Raw genomic sequence first — 20,582 nt, forward strand, 5'->3', positions numbered from 1 at the left:
GGTGAGCATTCAGATCAATTTTCATGAAGATCCATTGAAAAATATTGCCTCTTGAGAGGTCAAAAGATTTTAATAATTTTAGACCTACTGACCTAGTTTTTGACCGCAGTTGACCCAGTTTCAAACTTGACCTAGATATCATCAAGATGAACGTTCAGATCAAATTTCATACAGATCCCATGAAAAGTATGGCCTCTAGAGAGGTCACAAGGTTTTTTTATTATTTGACCTACTGACCTAGTTTTTTTAAAGCACGTGACCCAGTTTCAAACTTGACCTAGATATCATCAAGGTGAACATTCTGACCAATTTTCATGACGATCCATTCAAGGGTATGGCCTCTAGAGAGGTCACAAGGTTTTTCTATTTCAAGACCTACTGACCTAGTTTTTGACCGCAGTTGATCCAGTTTCAAACTTGACCTATATATCATCAAGATAAACATTCAGACCAACTTTCATACAGATCCCATGAAAAATATGGCCTCTAGAGAGGTCACAACGTTTTTTCATTATCTGACCTACTGACCTACTTTTCGACGGCACGTGACCCACTTTCAAACTTGACCTAGATATTATCAAGATGAACATTCTGACCAATTTTTATGGAGATCCATTCACAAGTATGGCCTCTAGAGAGGTCACAAGGTTTTTCTTTTTTAGACCTACTGACCTAGTTTTTGACTGCACATGACCCTGTTTCAAACTTGACCTAGATATCATCAAGAATAACATTCAGACCAACTTTCATACAGATCCCGTGAAAAATATGGCCTTTAGAGAGGTCACAAGGTTTTTCTATTATTTGACCTAATGACCTAGTTTTTGAAGGCACGTGACCCACTTTCAATTTTGACCTAGATATCATCAAGATAAACATTCAGACCAACTTTCATACAGATCCCATGAAAAATATGGCCTCTAGAGAGGTCACAAGGTTTTTCTATTATTTGACCAACTGACCTACTTTTTGATAACACGTGGCCCACTTTCAAACTTGATCTAGATATCATCAAGGTGATCATTCTGACCAATTTTCATGAAGACCTCATGAAATATATTGCCTCTAGAGAGGTCACAAGGTTTTTCTATTTTTAGACCTACTGACCTAGTTTTTGACCGCACTGACACAGTTTCGAACTTGACCTAGATATCATCAAGATGAACATTCAGACCAACTTTCATACAGATCCCATGAAAAATATGGCCTTTAAGAGAGGTCACAAGGTTTTTCTATTATTTGACCTAATGACCTAGTTTTTGATGGCACGTAACCCAGTTTCGAGCTTGACCTAGATATCATCAAGGTGAACATTCTGACCAATTTTCATGAAGATCTTATGAAATATATGGCCTCTAGAGAGGTCACAAGGTTTTTCTATTTTTAGACCTACTGACCTAGTTTTTGACGGCACATGACCCAGTTTCGAACTTGACCTAGATATTATCAAGATGAACATTCTGACCAATTTTCATGTAGATCTTTGAAATATATGGCCTCTAGAGAGGTCATAAGGTTTTTCTATTTTTAGACCTACTGACCTAGTTTTTGATGGCACATGACCCAGTTTCGAACTTGACCTAGATATCATCAAGATGAACATTCTGACCAACTTTCATAAAGATCCCACAAAAAATGTGACCTCTAGAGTGGTCACAAGCAAAAGTTTACAGACGGACGGACGACGGACGCTGCGTGATCACAAAAGCTCACCTTGTCACTATGTGACAGGTGAGCTAAAAACGCATTATGACAGCAACATTTTGTTTAAATAATTCGTTGTGTAGGGAAGGACCTCACCATGTTTGTGCTCATAACAGCCAATAAACTTGGCAAACTTTCATTGCTGTCAGACTGTTGATCGTCTGTACTAGGCAGCAATGATCCATTAGCCTGAAACAATTAATGGCAACAGATGATTCCAATTTCCTAACAAAGACCACTGTTATAATGCTGCATCTTATTAAGTAATTGGTAGAGCAGAAATAAAAGATTAGCCAATAGTTCATGAAATCAAAATTTACCACCAATGTGCTCACAACCATTATAAGCTGCAGCAGTAATAGACAGGCCCATCACAACAGTACGATGGTGATAACGAGACAGTACGATGATAATAACGCGACAGTAAGATGGTAATAACGCGATAGTACCATAATGAAATTGCGAAATTATGATACTACGATAACGAAAACGCGATAATGCGATATTACGATGGTGAAAACGCGACAGTACGATGGTGAAAACGCGATAGTATATTGCATTATCATCATCGTACTATCGTGTTTACGTTATTGTAGTATCGCGTTATCATCATCGTGTTCTTGCCTTTTTTTTGTTATCATAGTTTCGTGATTTCGCGTTTTCATCATTGTACTATCAAGTATCGCATTTCAGATCAACACATTCAAAGGTGATGGCCCTAATGGAATTCCTTACAAATGGCATTATGTTAATGACTGATATCACTTACAGTTTCTGTATGAAGGTACAATCATGGGGAAAGATGCTTGCGTGGACATGTACTTGGAGAATGTGAAGTTCCCATCCATTGTCGGTACTGGTTCACCAGTGAAGTTTCCAATGAAATACGTTATATCATTGATACTCAAATCCTGCCATTTGCTGTAGCCATTCGGAAAATAGCAGTCACATATCAACTTAACCAGTTCAGTATAGGAGCTATCTTTCCTGACATCCAATAACCGTTGCCCACCGCCCTTGCTAGCTGAAACTATTTTAAAATGACCTGTTGCTTTGTGTTTCCACCCTATATATAAACACCTTGTTGGCTTCTCATTTCTAATAATGTTTCGTTTTCCATTGCGCACTTCTTTTTTTTTTCTAGGTTGTGATAGTTCAATGTACTTTTCCACCACTTGGGATTGCAGATTTCCTGTAATTACAAAACAACCCTCTCTAGAAAATATATTACATACTTTTCAAGTTTTGTACTGGTATGAGGAACAATTCATGAAAATTGGGTCTTGATGCACTAGTCCAAGAAATCCGTTCCTAAAAAGGGTCGAATTGTGCACTTTTTGTGAAAAGCATGAAACTTGGCATGGTAGTAGATAAATATATTACTCTTCATTTAAGAGTGGGAAGCAGCGTCTTAAATCCAAAATGGCCGCCAAAATCCAAGATGGCCGCCATAATTCAAAATTTTATGAAAAAATTAAGGAAATCATTAAACAGCTATGTAAAACATGCAAAAAGCATGCACATGGGAATTAGTAGGGGATGAAAATCCCCGAGACGGTAACGTCCGTATATAGATATTCGTCTTTGCTGTTTGCATATACTGAGGCAATTTTTTCGATGTTTTCCGGTTCCGGTTTATGTAAAATCCGCTGACTGGTTGTCTTTATGAACATCCGAGCACCCCGAATCAGTCATAGAAACTCGTAAACCGCGCTAACATGATTATTTTACTTCTTTTTCGTAATGAAAACTGTACATGCAACTGAAAAACACTTTTAAAACAGTAAGGAAGTGTAAAGACCATCAAGTTTCTGCATGGAGTGCAAACAAACAAAACAAAATTCTAAAAGCTAGTGCGAGAACGCTGAATGACGTCACCGGCATGGCTTCCGTAAATTTTGCAAAGTATGATATTCGCTGTATGAGGTATGATGACACTAAATGTAAACTACAGTTAAGAGCAAAGTTTCACTTTCTTGAGCGTTGAATATTTCTTTCTAAGCGGATATATAAAAGATAAATCCCCAATGCTAGGCGGTGCCTTAATTCATATTAGAATATCATAATATAATACCTGGAATAAGTCTATCATTTGTATTGACAAATCCAAAATGGCTGCCAAAATAAAAGATGGCTGCCAAAAAATACAAAGCATTGTTTACTTTAGGTGGAAGTAATGCATTGTTAACAATAATACTTAATTGAAATGCTCTCTAGTACACAGACAAATAAACAAAACATGTTTTCTACCATATTTCAAGAACAAAGTAAATGAAAATGCAATTTTATTGAATAAATACTAATAGAACTTTTTATTGAAGTATACTACTAACAGAAATTTGTTACTGAAGTATACAAGAAATACTGTTTATGCTGTATGGATTCAAAATAAAAGTTAAATTGTTATATATCAACTATTTGATTTGATATTTAAAACAAATTTTTAAAAAGTTCCTTCCTTTTGTTTAAATGCATCAGTTATTAACAAAAGTTGTTCCCCTTTGTTTAAATTTAGCCATTTATAATATATGTCAACAACATTAATACTGACACATGTTCCCGCAATTCAAAATAACAAATATAATTTCTGTTCCAAATAAATCTATCAAAGATATATCAACTGTTTATCTATACGTTTTAACACCCTGACTGTATCATTGCATGTGCAGTGCACATAGTTCCATGCATTTCAGTATATGTTTACCTACTATAGCTCATGTATTTATCTGTATATATTCAATCCTTCATGTATGCTACTAACATATAGCACTCTACCCATTTGTTGTTTGGATAACTACAAACTGTAGCCTTAACTAGTGTTCATTTTTTACTTTCAGCATGAAACAATAGTAGTAGTAGTAGACCTAGTTTTTAGCTCGACTATTCATAGAATAGTAGAGCTATTGGACTCACCCATGCGTTGGCGTCCGCGTCCGCATCTGCGTCCGCGTCCGCGTCCCGATTTGGTTAAGGTTTTGTATGTAAGCTGGTATCTCAGTAACCACTTGTGGGAATGGATTGAAACTTCACACACTTATTCACTGTGATAAACTGACTTGTACTGCACAGGTTCCATAACTCTATTTTGCTTTTTTACAAAATTATGCCCCTTTTTTGACTTAGAAATGTTTGGTTAAGGTTTTGTATGTAAGCTGGTAACTCAGTAACCACTTGTGGGAATGGATTGAAACTTCACACACTTATTCACTGTGATAAACTGACCTACATTGCACAGGTTGCATAACTCTATTTTGCTTTTTTACAAAATTATGCCCCTTTTTCAACTTAGAAATTTTTGGTTAAGGTTTTGTATGTAAGCTGGTATCTCAGTACTTACTAATGGGAATGGATTGAAACTTCACATACTTGTTCACTGTCATGATCTGACATACACTAAGCAAGTCCCATAACTCTACTCTTTTTTTCAAAATTATGCCCCTTTTTCGACAGCAGTTCTTGGTTAAATTTTTGTATGTAATCTGATATCTCAGTATCCACTAATCGAATGGATTGAAACTTCGCACTCTTGTTCACTGTCATGATCTAACATGCACTGTGAAGGTCCCATAACTCTACTTTGCATTTTTACAAAATTATGCTCCTTTTTCGACTTAGCAGTTTTTGGTTAAGGTTTTGTATGTAAGCTGGTATCTCAGTATCTACAAATTGGAAAGGATTGAAACTTCACACACTTGTTCACTGTCGTGATATGACATGCAGTACAGAGGTTCAATACCTCTATTTTGCATTTTACAAAATTATGCCCCTTTTTCAACTTCTGCATTCATTCAATTGACAAGGCTGTTGAATAGTCGAGCGTTGCTGTCCTCCGACAGCTCTTGTTGGTGGAGGTTATTACTGCATGTTCTTGCTATAGATTATTGCATTGTTGGACAAATAACATACTTAATATGCTTATAAACTACTAACTTTTCAAATGATACCTCAAACACAGATAAGGAGGGTATTGAAATCAATTGGCATCTCTGTATCATATGCCAAGAAACTACAAGAGAACCCCTACAATGCCCTGCTAACCTTAACCCTACTCATCCAGGCTTTGGAAAGGAGTATACCTGATTTTGTGATAATATCTATAAATTCATAGAACCAGGGGTTTGTCTTCCAGTACTTTTAAAACTGGAAAGTTTGAAAAGGGAAACATCCATAGCTGATACTTTGACAAAGAACAAAGGTAAATGGCATAAGACATGCAGAGTAAAGTTCAGAGACCGAGAGCTTGATACGGCAACTAAGCGGCTGCATCAGTATACAGTGATGCAACACCTATGAAAGTTACACGGAAGAGCACTGCAAATGGAACTCGTCTTGATAATAAGATATGTTTTATTTGAAATAAATGAGATGGGTCAACCTTGCATAAAGTATCTACATTTCGCAGTTCACTCAACAAGATTGAAAACTAGACTGACATGGCACATTTTAAAGACATGCATGCATATAATGAAGGCCGAGAAGTTTTTTGGCATTTAATGATGATGTAGGATTTGCCTTGAAAGAAATCGAGGAATATATTGATTATGACAATGATGCATTGTTCAAAGAGTGTGTATAATTGCAATCAACGTGATTCACCAAGACTGACAGACCGAGATCATGAAGCTTATCCACAAAACCACACTTTCTGGTCTCTGCATGTACAATGAGTCCTACATATATTGGTAGAGATGGTTCGCGTTGCTTGCAATTATACACACTCTTTGTTGTGTCTCTGCAACGAGTAGATGTGCTGTTAAATATCATAAGTTGTGCTCTGGACATGGCGGATTGAAGCTCATCAACTTTCGATGTCCTAGTCTTAATATTTGAACCCCCTAAGATCATCTCTACAATAGTCTGTAGGAATTTTGGTATAGCCTTCTGTTAGCAAGTTTCTTGCAATGTTCCATTAAAAGCACAGTTTTTACCACTGAACATATCCCAGCGAACAATGTTTGCTGCTTTACATAATATGACTGCATCATTGTCATAATCAATATATTCCTCGATTTTCTGATATATCAATACTTAGTTGCTTGAAGGCAAACTTAAAATGCACCGCGCTGTGTAAATGTAGTGGTGACTGCGAACAATAAATATCAAGGTCTGTTTGGTAGAATTGAAATGACACTTGAAATATGTAAAACATCAGTATGTATCCACTAAACGATGTTGTTTTGTAGTTTTGTTTTAACATACATACATATATATGAATGCATATAAAACATTCGATGGTCAGAACTGGTCCAGTGAACTTTGATATATGGCATTTTTTGGAAATGATAACTTTTCTGTAATATGTAAAACTACATCTATCTTTTAAGGTCGCCATTTTGGATTTTGTTTGCCATACTAATTGATTTTATTAACAAATGTTAATGTTATTTCAGGAGTGTACACTTATATGTTATTTCAGGAGTGAACACTTATGCATGAATTATGTAAATTTCATAAATATTCACACAAAAAGTAAACCCCAATGGTTGCGTGATTCACTTATGAAAACATGATGGCAGCCATCTTGGATTTTGTCAGCCATATTGGACTTTTTTATTAATTTGTCATTCTTATTGGAAGCTGAGTATGATTGTATACAATTATTTGCCAAGTTTCAAGATAATTACAAAAAATGCTCAATTGTAGTGCGTTTTTGTTTCGTAAACATAATATTTTGGCTGCCATTTTGGATTTTGGCAGCCATATTGGATTTTATTTTTGCTTTTACATCATGCTTATTTGATATTTGATATAATTATATAATAATATGCCAAAATATGTTATTTTAATGCTATCTTAACAGTCGTCTCAGTATTTTCCTATAGAACTGTAAGTTTTGGTGGCCATCTTGGATTTTGGCAGCCATTTTGATTTTCACAGCCCGCTTCCCACTCTTAACCCTTTACTCCATATACATTTAGCCTAATTAGGCTTATCATATCCATACAGCTTTACTGATAATCAGTACACTATCTCCATACAGGATATTGGGGAAAAAATGCAGAATTTATACCTGTGTTATTCAATTCAATATTACTATATTTATTATTGTTTTAAACACTTAGTAACCAACATAAAGTTTTTTCGATTGTAGGACATTTGCCCCCCAGGACATTTGCCCCCCAATGAAAAAATGTACTACTGGACATTTGCCCCCCAGTTGAAATGGCAGATAGGACATTTGCCCCCCACTTCTTATTTTTAGAATGGACATTTGCCCCCCAATATTTTTGTCCTATGTGCCAGTAGATATACTGCTTTTTATGTTGTTTAATTATCAAAATTACTCTAAAAGGCAATTTTCAGTAAAAAAATAAGTATTTTATTGATAAAAATTTGATGAATATGTTAATTACATTCAGGTGTTAAGGTAAATAATAGCCTATTATTGAGTGATAAAAGTGCTCATAACAATGTTATAATTTTTTAATTTGTGCAATGTTTTTAACACTCAGACTTGTTATTTTGGCAATTATCTACTAGAAAGATGTAAGAAACAAAGACATTGTTATCTACAATATGATAATTATCTTCTACAAAGTTCCTAAAAAATCACTGGGGGACAAAAATATTGGGGGGCAAATGTCCGATTCAGAAATAAGCACTGGGGGGCAAATGTCCTATCTACCATTTCAACTGGGGGGCAAATGTCCAGCAGTCCACTTTTTTATTGGGGGGCAAATGTCCTGGGGGGCAAATGTCCGGATCCCAGTTTTTTCACAATTAAATTTTCTTTCTAATGGTACATTTTACATAAAAGTGTGATAAATATTTCTTGACATACAAAGCTTTAAACCCATTAGTTTACTTTTCTATAATAATTTTAGCTACTTTTCTATTGATGGTACTTATTCATTTCTGCATTTTTCCCCTGGTATATTAGTTACATAATGTTTTTATAAGAATAATTGATCAAAAGCAATTTTATCAGCTTATAAAACACTTATCAGTAAAATTTCTTAATTGGATTAACATCAAAGTTGCCTACAATTATCCATAGCACACGCCAATTATCCAAAGATCACCCCAATCAACCATACCCCACACTGATAGGTAATATACAGACATATGTCATAAAATTCCTTAGTGCAGCAGGTAATTAGCTGTTAATTTGTCTTCAGGGTAAATCAGACCAATATGTATTTGCAACAGTTACTTTTTTAATCCATCATAAAGTGTATATTTTTTATATAAATCCATTGAAAAAAAAAATGCTCCGCTTTCTAAATCACCTGGGAAATGCAGAAACCTAAAAAAATTTACAGTACTATTTTTAGCTTGCACAAATTCACAATTTGTACAAATATGTACTACACAAATTCATAATTTGTAAAGATAAACTTGGGGGTATAATTAGCCTTGATCAGGCTAATTTTAGCTCAAGATGAAACTTTCCTCACAGTAATTTTCCATAAATACACTACCTCATTTCAGGTTTAAATTACCATTAAAAATAAAATATAAACCATATATTTTTTGACAGATATCATTTGTACATGGTTTAAACTTTACAAAAATGCTTTTGTGGGATTCCTTGATGTTGTACTTTATTCATAATTTGCTTTTAAACTTGAAGGCGTCAAAAAGAGTATCTATCAGGGAATGGATAGAGGTGGTAAAAAGGGTATCTATCAGGGAATGGATAGAGGTGGTAAAAAGCATATCTATGGAGTAAAGGGTTAAACAAGAGCACCGCCTTGCGGGTGCTGACGCTCATCTGATTTTTTTTGTATAATAGAAATATTGTCCTACCCACGATTTTCTAAGTCTAAAAAGGGCCATCACTCTTGCAAAAAGCAGGATAGAGTTATGTTTCTTGATGTACAGTGTCCACTTATGATGGTGAAAAACTGTTGCAAGTTTTAAAGCAATAGCTTTGATAGTTTATGAGAAAAGTTGACTTAAACATAATATTCAACCAAGAAAATGATTTTTCTAAGTCCAAAAGGGGCAATAATTATTGCAAAAAGCAGGATGGAGTTATGTTGCTTGCTGTACAGGGTCAGCTTATGATGGTGAACAAGAGTTGCAAGTTTTAAAGCAATAGCTTTGATAGTTTAAGAGAAAAAGTTGACCTAAACATAAAACTTAACCAAGAAATCTGATATTTTCTAAGTCCAAAAGGGGCCATAAATCTTGCAAAAAGCAGGATGGAGTTATGTTTCTTGCTGTACAGGGTCAGCTTATGATGGTGAACAAGTGTTGCAAGTTTTAAAGGAATAGCTTTGATAGTTTAGGATAAAAGCTGACCTAAACATAAAACTTAACCAAGAAAACTGATTTTCTAAGTCCAAAAGGGGCAATAATTCTTGCAAAAAGCAAGATGGAGTTATGTTTCTTGATGTACATGGTCTGCTTATGATGGTGAACAAGTATTCCAAGTTTCAAAGCAAAAGCTTTGATAGTTTAGGAGAAAAGTTGACCTAAACATAAAACTTAACCAAGAAATCTGATATTTTCTAAGTACAAAAGGGGCCATAAATCTTGCAAAAAGCAAGATGGAGTTACGTTTCTTGCTATACAGGGTCAGCTTATGATGGTGAACAAGTATTCCAAGTTTCAAAGCAATAGCTTTGATAGTTTAGGAGAAAAGCTGACCTAAACATAAAACTTAACCAGGCAACGCCGACGCCGACGCCGACGCCGACAACCGCTCAAGTGATGACAATAACTCATCATTTTTTTTCAAAAAATCAGAATTTTAGCTCAAGATGAAACTTTCCTCACAGTAATTTTCCATAAATACACTACCTCATTTCAGGTTTAAATTACCATTAAAAATAAAATATAAACCATATATTTTTTGACAGATATCATTTGTACATGGTTTAAACTTTACAAAAATGCTTTTGTGGGATTCCTTGATGTTGTACTTTATTCATAATTTGCTTTTAAACTTGAAGGCGTCAAAAAGAGTATCTATCAGGGAATGGATAGAGGTGGTAAAAAGGGTATCTATCAGGGAATGGATAGAGGTGGTAAAAAGCATATCTATGGAGTAAAGGGTTAAACAAGAGCACCGCCTTGCGGGTGCTGACGCTCATCTGATTTTTTTTGTATAATAGAAATATTGTCCTACCCACGATTTTCTAAGTCTAAAAAGGGCCATCACTCTTGCAAAAAGCAGGATAGAGTTATGTTTCTTGATGTACAGTGTCCACTTATGATGGTGAAAAACTGTTGCAAGTTTTAAAGCAATAGCTTTGATAGTTTATGAGAAAAGTTGACTTAAACATAATATTCAACCAAGAAAATGATTTTTCTAAGTCCAAAAGGGGCAATAATTATTGCAAAAAGCAGGATGGAGTTATGTTGCTTGCTGTACAGGGTCAGCTTATGATGGTGAACAAGAGTTGCAAGTTTTAAAGCAATAGCTTTGATAGTTTAAGAGAAAAAGTTGACCTAAACATAAAACTTAACCAAGAAATCTGATATTTTCTAAGTCCAAAAGGGGCCATAAATCTTGCAAAAAGCAGGATGGAGTTATGTTTCTTGCTGTACAGGGTCAGCTTATGATGGTGAACAAGTGTTGCAAGTTTTAAAGGAATAGCTTTGATAGTTTAGGATAAAAGCTGACCTAAACATAAAACTTAACCAAGAAACTGATTTTCTAAGTCCAAAAGGGGCAATAATTCTTGCAAAAAGCAAGATGGAGTTATGTTTCTTGATGTACATGGTCTGCTTATGATGGTGAACAAGTATTCCAAGTTTCAAAGCAAAAGCTTTGATAGTTTAGGAGAAAAGTTGACCTAAACATAAAACTTAACCAAGAAATCTGATATTTTCTAAGTACAAAAGGGGCCATAAATCTTGCAAAAAGCAAGATGGAGTTAAGTTTCTTGCTATACAGGGTCAGCTTATGATGGTGAACAAGTATTCCAAGTTTCAAAGCAATAGCTTTGATAGTTTAGGAGAAAAGCTGACCTAAACATAAAACTTAACCAGGCAACGCCGACGCCGACGCCGACAACCGCTCAAGTGATGACAATAACTCATCATTTTTTTTTCAAAAAATCAGATGAGCTAATAAAATGAAATATATTCATCAGCTAGAATGCCAAGTTTCATGCTTTTCACATGATGTGCACAATTATTTTACGAATTTCTCGGACTACACAGGGATGTGATGCTGAAATAGAATTCTACATTTTGTTCATTCACTACAAACATACATACATTTATTTGTTTATCTGGTCCGCTCTTTCAAAAAGACGCAGTTATCCTACTTTGCCAATAAGCTCATTCAGGGCTCCAGATAAGGGAGGACGGACGTTTTGGCCACGGACGTTTTGGCCCGGACGTTTCGGCCTAGGATCTTTTGGCCTAGGACGTTTTGGCCAAGAAAATTTTTGAGGTAGGATGTTTTGGCCAAAAAGAAATTATTTCCATAATATGCAAATTATGATCTGGACATTAATATGCTATCATATGTTACAGTATAACTGATCATTCTTTTTAAAAATGTAATTGTGAATAAAATTTATTTTCATAACTCTTTTGGTTTGTTGTAAATGGCAAATATTTTCACAAGCACAAACACATACAATGTGTATATGTTTATATGTATACATATAGAAAGATTATAAAAAATAAAAATAAAATACCATGAGTATGTTTTATTATCAGTTTAATTTGTTCACTTATCCTATAACATTCTTTAGAATAATCTCCAGACCATATTTTGCATGATATGGAACCACAACTTATTTTTGGCCAAAACGTCCTACCCCCAAAAAATGCCTGACCAAAACATCCTAGGCCGAAAGATCCTAGGCCGAAACGTCCGGGCCAAAACGTCCTACATTCCCAGATAAGATGCGTATTAGTGTAAATTACACTTTGAAATAATGCTTATACGTACGTCTGATAATTTTTAAGCATATAAAAACGTATATGAAATTACAGAAAGGCACGCAATTACTTTTTACTAGCGTAAACAAAATCTGATTTGTCTGGATGCTTTATGTAACAGAGCACAGTAGGCATTCTCCCACACTGAACGAACACACGCATTGAATGGTACTCCATAGACCTAGGTTAAACTTTATTATACACTCGATGTGTGCGTAAATCAGATAGTTGGGAATTAATATTGACGGTACGGTAGTGTATTTTAAAGCGGTGTCGATTTAAAATATCAACTTCGACTATGGAGTAAACAACAACAAGAGGACCATGATGGTCCTGAATCGCTCACCTCTTCCCACATGACCCATTTTTGAGTATGACGTCGTTTTTTCTATTATTTGACATAGTGACCTAGTTTTTGAGCTCATGTGACCCAGTTTTGAACTTGACCTATATATCATCATGATATAAATTCTGACCAATTTTCATGAAGATCCATTGAAAAACATGGCCTCTAGAGAAGTCACAAGGTTTTTCTATTATCTGACCTATCGACCTAGTTTTCAAAGGTACATGACCCTGTTTTGAACCTGACCTAGATATCATCACAGTAAAAATTCTCACTAATTTTCATGAAGATCTATTGAAAAATATGGCCTCTAGAGATGTCACAAGGTTTTTCTATTTTTATACCTACTGGCCTAGTTCTTAACCGCACGTGACCCAGTTTAGAAACTGACCTAGATATCATCAAGGTGTTCATTCAGACCAATTTTCATGAAGATCCATTGAAAAATATGGCCTCTAGAGAGGTCAAAAGATTTTTCTAATTTTAGACCTACTGACCTAGTTTTTGATGCAGTTGACCCAATTTCAAACTTGACCTAGACATCATCAAGATGAACATTCAGAACAACTTTCATACAGATCCCATGAAAAGTAAGGCCTCTATAGAGGTCAAAAGGTTTTTTTATTATTTGACCTACTGACCTAGTTTTTGATGGCACGTGGCCCAGTTTCAAACTTGACCTAGATATCATCAAGGTGAACATTCTGACCAATTTTCATGCAGATTCATTCAAGGGTATGGCCTCTAGAGAGGTCACAAGGTTTTCCTATTTTAAGACCTACTGACCTAGTTTTTGATTGCAGTTGACCCAGTTTCAAACTTGACCTATATATCATCAAGATAAACATTCAAACCAACTTTCATACAGATCCCATGAAAAATATGGCCTCTAGAGAGATCACAAGGTTTTTTCATTATTTGACCTACTGACCTACTTTTTGAAGCACGTGACCCACTTTCTAACTTGACCTAGATATTATTAAGATGAACATTCTGACAAATTTTTATGAAGATCCATTCACAAGTATTGCCTCTAGAGATGTCACAAGGTTTTTCTATTTTCATACCTACTGGCCTAGTTCTTGACCGCACGTGACCCAGTTTAGAAATTTACCTAGATATCATCAAGGTGTTCATTCAGACCAATTTTCATGAAGATCCATTGAAAAATATGGCCTCTAGAGAGGTCAAAAGATTTTTCTAATTTTAGACCTACTGACCTAGTTTTTGATGCAGTAGACCCAATTTCAAACTTGACCTAGACATCATCAAGATGAACATTCAGACCAACTTTCATACAGATCCCATGAAAAATATGGCCTTTAGAGAGGTCACAAGGTTTTTCTATTATTTGACCTACTGACCTAGTTTTTGACCGCATGTGACCCACTTTCGAACTTGACCTAGATATCATCAAGGTGAACACTCTGACCGATTTTCATGAAGATCTTGTGAAATATATGGCCTCTAGAGAGGTCACAAGGTTTTTCTATTTTTAGACCTACTGACATAGTTTTTGACCGCACGTGACCCAGTTGCGAACTTGACCTAGATATCATCAAGGTGAACATTCTGACAAACTTTCATAAAGATCCCATAAAAAATGTGACCTCTAGAGTGGTCACAAGCAAAAGTTTACGCACGCACGCACAGACGACGGACGCTGCGTGATCACAAAAGCTCACCTTGTCACTTTGTGACAGGTGAGCTAAAAATGTCCTTTTCTAAGAATGGAAAAGTAAACAAAAACTGAATTCTTTAAACCAACAAAAAAAATCCCAAAATATAACTAAAGGTAGATCTTTATTGAATATTAGACTTTCATATATTTTTTGGTGAATGAAGCCAAAAGCAAGGCAAGGGATAAAAAAAAGAATCAAAAACTTAAATATTGAATTGAAACTGAACTGCAAGCAAATTCATGGGTGTTATGTACCCAATAAATATGTTATAAAACTCATTTCTGAATTTTTGTTCACATTCATTATAAATTTTCAGGAGTAAGATTACTCCCAGTCAATTTCAGATTTTACAATTTTACTCTTTCACAAAAAATATGATGAGTAAATACTCATTGGCCAAAAAAATTATCTGGAGCCCTGCTCATTCTTCCTTTAAAATTACTGTACTTATGCACTTTATAATATACCGATTATTATATGTTTTTTTATTATTCATTTAACGCCTACCTTTCAAAAAGTTCCTACAGGCCTGTTTAATTTTAATGCGAGTTCCAATCGTATTCAAGCCAACTTTCTGAAAATCTTCATCCGTCATTACCTCCACTTGCTCAATGCTGATCTGGAATAAATGCATGCAAGCATTACTGAAATATATTTGGCCAATAAAAAATTCAAATCAGCACATAAAATGATGTAAGTGGTTCTAATAAGGCGTAAAAAAAAATTGTTCGTATCCGGTATCCCGACCTACCCTAAATTTTTGGCCAGACCCTAAATGTTTTTATGACCTTGGAGAATATTTTTTTCAACTTTTTAACAAAAAATTGCAAAACGGCACCTTTTATGCTTTAAAAATGGTCAGTGATGTTAGAAATCAACTTAGTGATGCTCTAAAGGCGTAAGTCCCTGATCTGTATTCCTTCTTTGACATAAAAATAATTTTCGAAGTCTCCCTTAATAAAACAAGTGAATGAAGTATTGCCATGCAATACAAAGTCCCCTACTGGAAGGCACCTAATTTTCTCTACTGCAGTATAACATAATGAACTGATATCTGTCAATGATGTATAAACAATATTGTACTATATATACAATATGAATATGTTATAACAACACACTTGGATTAAAATGTGCATATATAGAAACCCACAGCTGTTTTCATACTGAATTGTTTTGGCTGATTATAAAAATGTTATCATATAAGTTATTTATAGTAAGAACAAAGGGAAATTAATCATAAAAAGATCAAAATAAAAAAAAAATGTATATAATATAAGTCCACTAGAAACTCTTGACCAGGTAGATAGGTCAAAATACACCTAAAACTTGGATGTAACAATTGCATGTTGTACCACAGAAAAGTGGTTTCGATTTTTCTCTACCACCAGTAATAAAAAAGTTACAATAAAATCTATTTATAGTAAAAACAAAGGGACGTAATTCTAAAAACAAGGGTGTCTCATGGTGATGAACATTTGGTCCAAGTTACATCAAAATCACTCCATGCATGAAGAAGAAATGCTCGGTACAAAGTTCTTCTTGAATTTTACCTTTGACCTCTAAATGTGACCTTGACCTTAGACCTAGGGACCTGGTTCTTGCGCAAGACAATCCGTCTTATGTTGGTGAACATTTGTGCCAAGTTACATCACAATCCCTCCATGCATGAAGAAGAAATGCTCCAAACAAAGTCATTCTTGTGTCTGACCTTTGGTCTCTAAGTGTGACCTTGACATTAGACCTTAGGCCTGAGTTTTGCGCAAGACATGTTGTCTCATCCAGGGGAATATTTATGCCAACTGATATCTAAATCCTGTTTTGCATGACAAAGTTATAGACTGGACAGGAAAAAAATCCTCTTGACCTTTGATCTCAAAGTGTGACCTTGACCTTTAAGCTAGGGTACTGGGTGTTGCGCATGACACGTCGTCTCATCATAGGGAACATTTATGCCAAGTAATATTGTAATCCCTTGATGGATGACAGAGTTTTGGATCGGACAGGAAAAAAAAAACTTATTGACCTTTGACCTCCAACTGTGACCTTGACCTTTGAGCTAAGGGTCTGAGGTTTGCGCAAGACATGTTGTCTCATCATGGGGAACATTTGTGCCAAGTAATATTAAAATCCCTTCATGGATGGCAGAGTTATGGACGGGACAGGAAAAAAACTCTGTTGACCTTTGACCCCCATTTCTGACCTTGACCTTTAAGCTAGGGGTCCGGGATTTGCGCATGACACGTCGTCTCATCATGGGGAACATTTGTGCCAAGTGATATTAAAATCCCTTAATGAATGTCAGAGTTATGGACCGGACACGAAACAGACCCTGTTCATACTATGTTAACATTTGACTGCTAAGTGTGACCTTGACCTTTGAGCTAGGGGTCTGAAAGTTGTGCACGACACATCGTCTTATTATGAGGTACATTTGTGCCAAGTAATATTAAAATCCCTCCATGGATGGGAGAGTTATGGACCGGACAGGAAAAAAGCCTTGTTGACCTTAGACCTCAAATTGTGACCTTGACCTTTAAGCTAGGGGTCCAGGTTTTGCGCATGACACGTCGTCTCATCATGGGGAACATTTTTGCCAAGTAATCTTAAAATCCCTTCATGGATGGGAGCGTTATGGACCGGACAGGAAAAAAGCCCAGTTGACCTTTGACCTCCAATTGTGACCTTGACCTTTGAGCTAGGGGTCCAGAATTTGCGCATGACACGTCATCTCATCATGGGGAACATTTGTGCCAAGTAATACTAAAATCCCTTCAAGGATGGGGGAGTTATGGACCGGACAGGAAAAAAGCCCTGTTGACCTTTGACCTCTAATTGTGACCTTGACCTTTGAGCTAGGGGTCCGGATTTTGTGCATGACATGTCGTCTCATCATGGGGAACATTTGTGCCAAGTAATATTAAAATCCCTTCATGGATGACAGAGTTATGGACCAGACACGAAATTGCGGACGGACGGACGGAATGACGGAAAAGCGCATTCCTATAGTCTTCGAAACTGGTTTTCAACCAGTAGGGGACTAACAAGAGCTGTCTCCATAGGATGACATATGCCCCCAATGGCACTTTGAATGGATAGTTATGGCCGATGTTAGAGTTTAGGACCTTTGACCTGCGGACCTGGGTCTTGCGCGCGACATGTCGTCTTACTGTGCCACACATTTATGCCTAATAATTTTAAAATCCATGCATGAATGACAAAGATATGGACCGGACACGCCCATCAATGCACTATCATGAAATATGACCTTTAACGTCTAAGTCTGACCTTGACCTTTGAGCTATGGACCTGGGTCTTGCGCGCGACAAATCGTCTTACTGTGGTACACATTCATGCCAAGTTATTTGAAAATCCATCCATCAATGACAAAGATATGGACCGGACACAAAAACTGCGGACAGACTGACAGACCGACAGACCGACGGTTCAAAAACTATATGCCTCCCTTCGGGGACATAAAAAAACAACTAATTTTTTAGAGCATGTTACCGGAAACAAAGAATTATTTTTAGGCCTAATGGTTGTAGCTTAAAAACATCCAAGAGCAGGTCACAAAGTCAAATTTATCAAAATTAATGTAATTGTTCATAATTATTCTTTAAATTATATTTTGCACATAAATCTGTACATACAGTTTAAATTTCAAAACCGTTTATTGAGTGTAGCATTATAAAAAGTTACATTACTATTACCTGTATTGGAATTGACTGGCTAATTGATATACATATAGTCATATACAATGTTACACATGTCCTTTCATGCATTATACTGTTTTTTAAAAAACAAAGTCACAACCTATTTTAGGTAGTGTTAATATAATTATATTCTATTTCACAGTTTTCCAGCATAAGAAGCCGGAGAACATTTAAAATTTTGACTGTCATAATTATGAAGAGCCAGATGCCACAGTGTAGGGTACTTGCATTTTGTAGTTACCTTAATTACCTTGTAGTGGTCCTTATTGTAGATACTACAGAAACAACAATACAATGTATCTAATTTCGAAAATTTCAAAGTAGGAAACATGTTATAGTTCATACTTTTTACATACATGAAAGTGGAATAAGCCGCATCCCAGTAGGTGGCCAATTTTTACCTAGAGGCCACAATTTGTAAATTCTGTACAATCTTTGTGGTGGACTTTTACATGATGTCAAATACCAAATACCAAAGTTTTCTATTCAGCTGCAATGGCAACCAGATATCTACATGGAATTTCAATTATCTTACAACAGCTATAGAAAGGGACCACTATCTAACAAACATCCCAATCAAGTTTCATCAACATTTGCGAAAAAGTTTAGGAGATGTCATTTGGAGTTGTTTTGAATTATAGCGTACCTGCAAGCTTTAGTACCCAAGAGACAAAAGTTGTGACAAAAAAGGTGACAAAGTAATTTCTTGTATGTGGATTGCATAAACAATGTACAGAAAGACCAAAGAGAAAGACAAAGAATTAGGGGTGACTATTGAGGCCAATTTTGACTATTGCAATATTACTGATATTGCTTAAAACTATTGGGATACTATTCTATTGCAGGTTACTATTGCGATACTATTGCAATAGTTATCGGCCATCATGTTTTATACAGTAAAGCTACCAACTGGCATTGTTACACAGTGTAAGAGACGGCACTGTTTATAATTGCTGTTAACACACATTGAGATGTTTGTATAACTGAAACGGACAGAAACTAGAAAATGCTTTTGTAAAAAAGCGCATGTCTCCCCCAATGCAAAGTCCTATAGGCAAGAAGTCAATAGGGGTCAGGAGCGAAAGTCAAAGAGACACTGATGGTTGGCTGCAATAGGGATCATCTACTTGGCATGTCCAGTCATCCCGCTAAATTTCAACACTCTTGGCCTAGTGGTTCTCAAGTCACTGTTCAAGCTCCTGTGACCTTGACCTTTGATCAAGTGACCCCAAAATAAATAGGGGTCATCTACTCTGCATGTCCAATCATCGTATTAAGTTTCAACATTGTAGGTCAAGTGGTTCTCAAGTTATTTCCAAAAAATGATTTTACATGAACAGGCCACTGTGACCTTGACCTTTAATAGACTGACCCCAAAATCAATAGGGGTCATCTACCCTGCATGTTCAATCATCCTATGAAGTTTCAACATTCTGGGTCAAGTGGTTCTCAAGTTATTGATCGGAACTGGTTATCAATGTTCAGGCCCCTGTGACCTTGACCTTTAACGGAGTGACCCCAAAAACAATAGGGGTCATTTACTCTGCATGAACAATCATCCTATGAAGTTTCAACATTCTGAGTCGAGAGATTCTCAAGTTATTGATTGGAAATGGTTTTCATTGTTCAGGCCCCTGTGGCCTTGACCTTTAACAGAGTGACCCCAAAATCGTTAAGGGTCATCTACTCTGCTTGAACAATCATCCTATGAAGTTTCATCATTCTGGGTCAAGTGGTTCTCAAGTTACTGACCAGAAATGGTTTTCAATATTTAGGCCCCTGTGACCTTGACCTTTCACAGAGTGACCCCAAAATCGTTCGGGTCATCTACTCTGCATGACCAATCATCCTATTAAGTTTCAACATTCTGGGTCAAGTGATTGTCAAGTTACTGACCGGAAATGGTTTTCAATGTTCAGGCCCCTGTGACCTTGACCTTTAATGGAGTGACCCCAAAATTGATAGGGGTCATCTACTTTGCATGTACAATCATCCTATGAAGTTTCAACATTCTGGGTCAAGTGGTTCTGTAGTTATTGATCGGAAATGGTTTTCCATGTTCAGGCCCCTGTGACCTTGACCTTTGATGGAGTGACCCAAAAATCAATAGGGGTCATCTACTCTTCATGACCAATCATCCTATGAAGTTTCAACATTCTGGGTCAAGTGGTTCTCTAGTTATTGATCGGAAATGGTTTTCAATGTTCAGGCCCCTGTGGCCTTGACCTTTGACGGAGTGACCCCGAAATCAATAGAGGACATCTACTCTTCATGGCCAATCATCCTATG

General features: G+C 36.0%; 1 protein-coding gene across 1 annotated transcript in view; it reads right to left on the minus strand.

The window, feature by feature from the left end:
* Positions 1-15,195, minus strand: part of LOC123560267 (uncharacterized) — a 52,267-nt gene extending 37,072 nt beyond the window's left edge. Inside the window, exons 1-2 of the mRNA XM_053516936.1 lie at positions 15,088-15,195; positions 2,474-2,896 (exon numbers count right to left, since the gene is read on the minus strand). Coding sequence (XP_053372911.1) covers positions 2,474-2,896; positions 15,088-15,175 — 511 coding nt within the window. The 5' untranslated portion in view covers positions 15,176-15,195. The remainder of the gene's footprint in view (positions 1-2,473; positions 2,897-15,087) is intronic.
* Positions 15,196-20,582: the final 5,387 nt, after the last annotated feature.

Source organism: Mercenaria mercenaria, chromosome 10, assembly GCF_021730395.1.
Source record: "Mercenaria mercenaria strain notata chromosome 10, MADL_Memer_1, whole genome shotgun sequence".
NCBI classification, from domain to species: Eukaryota; Metazoa; Mollusca; class Bivalvia; order Venerida; family Veneridae; genus Mercenaria; species Mercenaria mercenaria.